The 7211-nt window shown below is 31.3% G+C and overlaps 1 protein-coding gene across 2 annotated transcripts; it reads left to right on the forward strand.

Annotated features, from left to right (window-relative positions):
* The first annotated feature begins 3692 nt into the window (after positions 1–3692).
* Positions 3693–6168, forward strand: LOC133332401 (uncharacterized). Of its 2 annotated transcripts, none has more exons than XM_061540803.1 (7): positions 3693–3969; positions 4072–4243; positions 4304–4617; positions 5062–5241; positions 5312–5443; positions 5860–6018; positions 6101–6168. In XM_061540803.1, the coding sequence occupies exons 1-7, from the start codon at positions 3736–3738 to the stop codon at positions 6131–6133; spliced, it is 1224 nt and encodes a 407-aa protein (XP_061396787.1). In that variant the 5' UTR covers positions 3693–3735; the 3' UTR covers positions 6134–6168. The 2 variants fall into 2 exon arrangements, with proteins under 2 accessions (XP_061396787.1, XP_061396786.1); XM_061540802.1 differs by having other exon boundaries at positions 3693–3968; positions 4068–4243.
* The last annotated feature ends 1043 nt before the right edge of the window (positions 6169–7211 follow it).

Consider the following 7211-nt stretch of genomic DNA (forward strand, 5'->3'; position numbering starts at 1 on the left):
ATAATTGTCATCATCAATATTTGTGAGATTTGAATATGTAATTTTAAGAAGAAAATGGAAAAAATGAATGTAGTAATAAATCCCCCCAAATATGATTTGGCATTAAATAAAATTCCAATGTAAATAAATAAATGCGAACAAAAAATAAACCAAACAAATTCATGGTTATAACGACGATATCTACAACAACACGATGTCAATATTAAGGCTAGCCACACAAAGTCACACATATTGCTCACGGCAAATATCAGTGTTCGAGTGAGCGAATGAGTTTCAGGCAAAGTTTTCTTCTCGTTATTGGCCACGCTGGGTAAGTGTATTTCTACACGGTTTTTTTTTAATAATTTATGGGTGAAAAACGGCAAAGGCGATAAACACTTTTTTAGTTGATAAACATCATCTAGAGAGGGAGTGTGTGTGTGTGAAGTAATGGTGCGGTCGATTGTTTATTGTTTTAATGAAATAAAATAGATTATAGAATAAGAAAATATTTATATTAATATTATGGTTAGTAATATTAAAAATAAAATATAAGTGAAATGAAACTCTATGGAAATGAAAAGAAATCGAACTGAGTTTAAGAATCAGTTCGAATTCAACAAAAAGAATTAATTAAATAAATATAAACACATTGTGAAATGAAATATAAAGAAACTGTGTTGTGTTTTAAAACTCAAATCCCACAAAAATAATAATAAAAATCCATCGCTACAACAAAAATTTGCTTTGAAAAGGACTGTTTCTAGAATGAAGACAAATGTCGAACTTTGACAAATTTGAATTTAATTCGCATATGCAAGTTTCGCATCAGGGCGGAAGAAATACAAGTTATCAACATGCGACCTTTGTAAAGGCACATAGCCTAATATGCCTGATGAGCCGCTTAACCAACGGCGAAACACGTCGCATAATGGTGGGTATGTGGGTTCTTCTCCTGGCTTTCCTTTTCAGTGCAAAACTTAGATCATTAAGCTTGACTCGAAAGAGTATAACTAATCACCTAAAAAATAATAATAATAATAGATATTGGCCTTTGAGGCTTCAAATAAATTATATAAATTAAAAAATAAATAAATAAAATAAAAAAATAAAAAAAAAACAGTTTCCACGCATAAACAAAATATGTGCACACTTCTTAAACATACAATAATCCAACATTAACCTTCATTAAATGTAACCTTCATTTAATTTCAATATTAAAAGAAAAAAATAACTCAGTGATTTCCCTTAAACTCGATCAGAGTTTATTGTTTTTGTTGTCATTTTTTTTTTTGCAACACCAACCTTTATCGAACGATTTATTGACGTTTGTAATCGGTTAAATTGATAATGCTATCTCCTCCACGAATACGTGTTTGATTTCAATATCTTTTTTTAATTAATATTTTTTTATATAAAGAAAGCAAATCAAAATTATTTTGATAAAACCGAATTTCATCACAACAACAACCAAACCTTCCCTTAAACAAAAGGAGGCGAAGGGGGGTTGATGTTTGCGGACAGGGTGTGCTGGCAATGACCTATCCTAATTTAACCTAAATAAATTTCAAAACTACCTTTTAACGAAAAAATTCCAATGGTTTTGGTTGGTTGCATCAACCACCCTCAAACAATGTTGCAAAGTTTTAATTAAAGTGGGAACTGTGAGTGTGTGTGTAACAATTCAAACAAAAATCCAATACTGAGAATTAAAAAAAAAAATCCAGGATTCACAGAACATTTATACACAACATAAATCTCTCAAAAAAACTAATTTTTTTATAAAGAAGAAAATTATAATTAAAAAATTAAAAATGCTTTTGGCCCTTTGGGCTAGATTCTCGTTTATGAAATAAATTGAAATTGAAATATTTTTTTGTAATAAAAATTCAACTTTTTTCAAACAAAAAATGTTTAATATAACTATAAAAGATCGCAAATTTATTTTATACAAAATTTCAATTTTTCTATTATTTTTTTAAATCAAAATTTTCTAAAAAATAGTTTTTGTTAAAAAAAGAAATATATATATATATATATATATATATATAAATATATATATTAAATAGAAAAAATTAAATTTTTAACAATTTTGCAAAAAGCCTCTAATTCAATATGCACTTGTGGATAATTGTCATATTTTTTCGCGCCAAATTACTAGGCTTAGGGAAAACGAACATGCCAAACCGCCAAACGAACAACACACTACATTTATGAGGGGGGGCTTAATTTTTGCAATTTACTTTTTCTATATTTTTTTTTTGTCCACCATATATAGCCATGCATTCCATTGTATTGTTTGCTTTGTTCCCCCAACAAACGTCATAACTCATTTTGAAAAGAAAAAAAAATAAATTCATGAAATTCTATATAATTTATTTTTGTTTTTCCAACTTATTATTATTATTACCGATGTTCGGTACTCAAGTAGTGGCTTTATCGTGGAAGCAAAATTAGCAACAATAAAAAAACAAACGTACAAAAATATTACGTTAACTCAAAAAGAGAGGCAAATTCTCGAGAGAGAGTGGTGCTCGAGAAAGAGTGGTCGTAATCATTATTTCCTCCCCATTTGGCATAACAATAATAATAACAATAAATGGGGGAAATATTTGAATACAATTTCTATTTTTTTTTTGTGGGGATACAACGTAGACTTGACTTAATACACTTGGGCCACTTTTTATGGCCGGATTAAGGGATGTAGATTTTTTTTGTAAAAAAAAAAAAATAAATAATAAAATATAATTTTCGAAAAGAAAAATTATATCACAAAATAAGTAGAAATTGCATTCAAATATTATGCATTATAATGTGTTTTTTGTTTGAAACTATTGTTTTTCATTGGTTGAATATTGGTTTTGTATATTTTTAAAGTCCAACATTTCTAAAAAATTTTGTTTTCAAATTTCCCTTCGCGAACCAAAAGACCTTAGTGTACTACTCGCCTGTTGGTAATGGCTTGATGAGAGTAATGCCTGTGAACGCTGTTTTTTTGTCGGAATCTACAACGACTGACGACGACGAGTGTTATTCAATGACAAATTTGACACAATTCAAGAATATAGAAACGTTTGTTGTGAGTGCGGATGGATGGATATAAACAAAGCTGGCATTTAAAACGACAAACAAAAAAACAGCAACTACTTTGGTGGGGACCACAATGCGCAAAATCCGCACAAATGCACCCACCACACATGGCTCTCTGAGTTTCAAACAATCAACCATCCATCCGTCCTTCCTTCCGTGTGATTAGATAGTCGCTCTTTTGTGTGATGAAATGTGAAAAATTGTAGACAAAAAAATGTCTCCAAGATTCAAATCGTCGGCCATTCAGTTCCAAACACAAGGGTTGAGGTGAATTTTGTGTCTAGTTGTGTTTGGTGAGTGAGACACAGCCAGAGGCAGATACACTCAGTTCTACTATAACTACTGGACAATAGACTTGAAAGTCAAGCCGCGCGTAGCCGAAGGAAGAAATCAATAATAAAAAAATGTTTTTCATAAAAATTACTTTACATCAGTTGTGAGAAGCGGAGCAAGCAGTATAATCAACCAACCGACCGACCATCAGAAAAAATTAAAACGCCAGAAAATCCTTCTTCATTTTTTTTCATAGAAAGAAAATTTTGTTTTAAACTTTCTGTGGTGTCTGTGTGTGTGTCGTGTTATTTTCTTTCTCCTCATTTTGTTTGTAAAACAAAACTGAGTTGTTGTAATTTTTTTTTTGTTAAAATAAATAAATTTTAGTTTAGAATGGATTCTAGTCATCATGTGACGGTACCATTACGTTATGGTATCAAGAAAATGCGTAAACGTCGCGACTTGGATGCTCTGCTGTCACAGGCCAAGGGTGGCGGTGGTAGTGGCGGCAGTGCCAGCGGTGGAGGCGCCTTGAGACGCGGTAATAATAGTCGAGGCGGAGCATTATATTCCCAGGACAAATTGTTGAACAATGTTTCCACCGATGACCAGGAGGATTACAATTGGGTGAGTATTCACTGTGCAATACTCAAGTCAAGCATTTTATGAATGAATTTTAATCCAAAACTAACCACATAACCTCCCCCCACCCCCTCTTTGCATTTGCAGCCCAAAGTCAAACAACCCACACATCATTGTGGCCACAACAAACAATTGATATTTCGTCTATACGGCATTCTATTGTTCGTGATAACCCTTTCGATATTTGTTGGCTTTACCTATTGGCTAAATTTCAATTTGCAACAACAAATCTATGAATATAGACAAAAAGTTGAACAAGGTGTGTATCATTGTCCACTTTAATTCCCGGAAATTGTTTTCATTTTTGAACTCTTTTCAGTCTCGGCAGCCAGTCAAATCCTCCCCGACACCCTGCAAGCCTGGCATGAAACCTCCAAAAATTTAATCACAAATCAAACATTGATCTCCTCCAAATTAGCGGAGCTACAGCAATCGTTACAGGTGCTATGGAAGAATTTCAGTGAATATCGTACCTCACAGGAAGCACAAAAAACCTATAAGGAAGAGAAAATTGTGGCCGATTTTGGTGCCAAAATCGAGGCGATTGCCACGGATGTGGAGAGCATGAAGGACCACTATAATAATGTGAAGCGGCAACAGACGGACTTGCAAAATGTTTTCGAGAAATTGAAGGTGAGTGGAAAAATTTTCAAGGACCCATACAAGGCGTGATTTTTTTTAAATATTAAGGACTCACATGAACTCAAACAAGGCGTGGATTTTTTAAACATTGTTTTTAAGGACACACACAATTCGTGGATTTTTTAAAAAGTTATTTTTAAGGACTCACGCAAGGCGTGGATTAAAAACAAGTTTTTCAACGACTATGAATTATTTACAAGGATGTTTAAAAAGTTATTTTTAAGGACTCACACATGACTTTTTTATTTTTAAGGAATCAAAAAAGGAGTAAATTTTTTAATAGTTATTTTTAAGGACACACATGCCTTCCATCCATTTCTCACGATATTTGTTTAGGAAAAAAACAGCGGAACTTTAGTTACCACTTTCCACAGTTTTGTCTTTGTTTTCATTAGTTCCATTTTATATTTAACCTTTATTGTTCTTTCTTTTCAGTCCAACTTCAGTGATGGCTTGAAGAACATGGCTTTACCCGTTAACTACACCGAAGAGTTGAAATCTCTGCGTACCGATTTACAAACGAAAATTGACAAATTGGAAGCCAATGCCAGTTTCATCAATGATACCCTAACACAAAAGTCAATTATCATGCATGAGGAGTTGGTGAAACACAAGGTGCGTATTCCGAACAACTTCATTCAATGCCGGTCGTATTAAAAAATACTTGTTTTTCTATTTTCTACAGAACAAATTGGATGAATTATTTGATCGCAGTGCCAATATAACATCCCACGTAACATCATTGGAAAACACATGGCCAGAATACAAACAGAAAATTATTAATTTGGGTCAAGATGTACCGCGTTTGGAAAAGGATGTAAGTTGGGAATTCAATATATGATAGACAATGAATTTTGAAAATTAATACACAAAATGGAAAAGGCAATGAAAGTGGAGATTTTAACGAAATATCTATTATGGGGCTGGAGTACCTTTTTTTGTTAAAATGGATTAATTTGAAATTCAAGATTCGAATGAACATCGGGGCAAGGAAATAAAATTGAGTTTAAAACCTCTTTCTTTTTATGGAATCTGTAAATAAATTCCAATCGATTTGGAAGTCAAATCTCTTTGAAAAACATTTCCCAGAATCGCTACATTGAGGTCTTTAAAAATTCATTCTCTATTTGTCCATTCATTTTGAAATATCCTGTGTTAATATATGTTTTTATTTTGCAATATAACTTATTATATATTTTAAATTAATATTTTTTCTCTTGTTTTTTTTTCCAGATCTCCCTCTTATCGTTGGCCAGTCAAAAAATGGAGCTATCCTTTAAAAATATTTGCAAAGAATGCCAGAATTCATATATTGAAGCCTTACAACAGCACAATATTGTTGAAGAAGAGAAGAAAGCTGTAGAAAATATCAAACCGTCTGAAACGAAAACGGTATAAATATTGCAATTTTCAAAACTCCCAAAAAATATTTAATATTTTATAAATATTAATATTTTTTTTTTATATTTTACAGACAACGACCACTTTACGCCCCTCTAATGTGTAGTGTGTTTATTATCATAAAATAAAAACAAAACAAAATACAACAAACAAATTTAATTGATTTTTAAAATAATATTAGATTAACAAAGAAAAGAAAACCAAAAACAACAAATTTTCAAATTAATTTTAATTCACCGTCTGTCTAAACACAACAAATTGAAAGTTAAATCATTTGAAAAAAAAGTAAAATTAAGATTTTTAATTAATAATGACACAAATAAAGAAAAAATGTTGAAACGAATTGGCCGCCATAGTTGATAATTTTTATTGCAATGTTTTAATTATAATGAAAAAAACAACAAATTGTATTATCTAAGTCAAAATAAAATAAAACAAAAAGAAATGTAACACAACAACAGCAAATGAACATCACCCATACATTATTATTTTTTGTTTAAATAAAATGAGTGTATGTTTCCAAAATGTAAGAAGAAAATTGGAGTTTTTATTTGAACGGGTAAAATATATTTATTAAAAATCCCCCGTGTTGTGAAAATATTTTCTTATTTGCCTAAAATCTTCCGGGTTGTGAAAATATGTTCTAAAATATATTTTCACAACTCTCACATGGACTCACAAAGCCTTGTGTGAGTCCATGAAAAAATATGTTTTAAATTCAACGTCTTGTGTAAGTCCTTACAAATAATGTTTAAAGAATTGGTGCTTTTTAAAGAATATACGCCTTGAAAAAATATTTTTTTTAAATTCCCGCCTTGTGTGAGTCTATAAAAAAATAACTCCTGTTTTGAGTATTTGCAAAATAGTATTTATTTTTTATTTTAAATTTTTCAAATAAATTTTATATATTTGAATACCGATCAGCTGTTTAAATCACAAACCATGAACGAGATGCCACATTGCTGCCATAAAAAACTGGTTTCATTTTCCCTCATATTCCCATCATATGTTTTGCTTGCATGTTCCAATTCCATTCCATCCCCCATTACGGCCACCAACTGCGTTACTCTCTGAACGTGTGTGTATTTTTTTCGTTAGTTGTTTTTTCAACTTCTTCACATCCACGTTTCGATTTTTTTGTTTGCTTCGGCATCATCACGGCGTAGGAAATATTCGGAAAAGTG

Source organism: Musca vetustissima, unplaced genomic scaffold, assembly GCF_032173495.1.
Source record: "Musca vetustissima isolate MV318-11 ecotype Yass unplaced genomic scaffold, APGP_CSIRO_Mvet_v1 utg698, whole genome shotgun sequence".
NCBI classification, from domain to species: domain Eukaryota; kingdom Metazoa; phylum Arthropoda; class Insecta; order Diptera; family Muscidae; genus Musca; species Musca vetustissima.

Bases quoted from the DNA above. Each gene is read 5' to 3' on its own strand.
- LOC133332401 (XM_061540802.1), top strand. From the start codon at position 3,736: ATGGATTCTAGTCATCATGTGACGGTACCATTACGTTATGGTATCAAG. The intron at 5,242-5,311 runs GTGCGTATTCCG...TATTTTCTACAG, and splicing joins AGGAGTTGGTGAAACACAAG to AACAAATTGGATGAATTATT. The intron at 6,019-6,100 runs GTATAAATATTG...TATATTTTACAG, and splicing joins AACCGTCTGAAACGAAAACG to ACAACGACCACTTTACGCCC.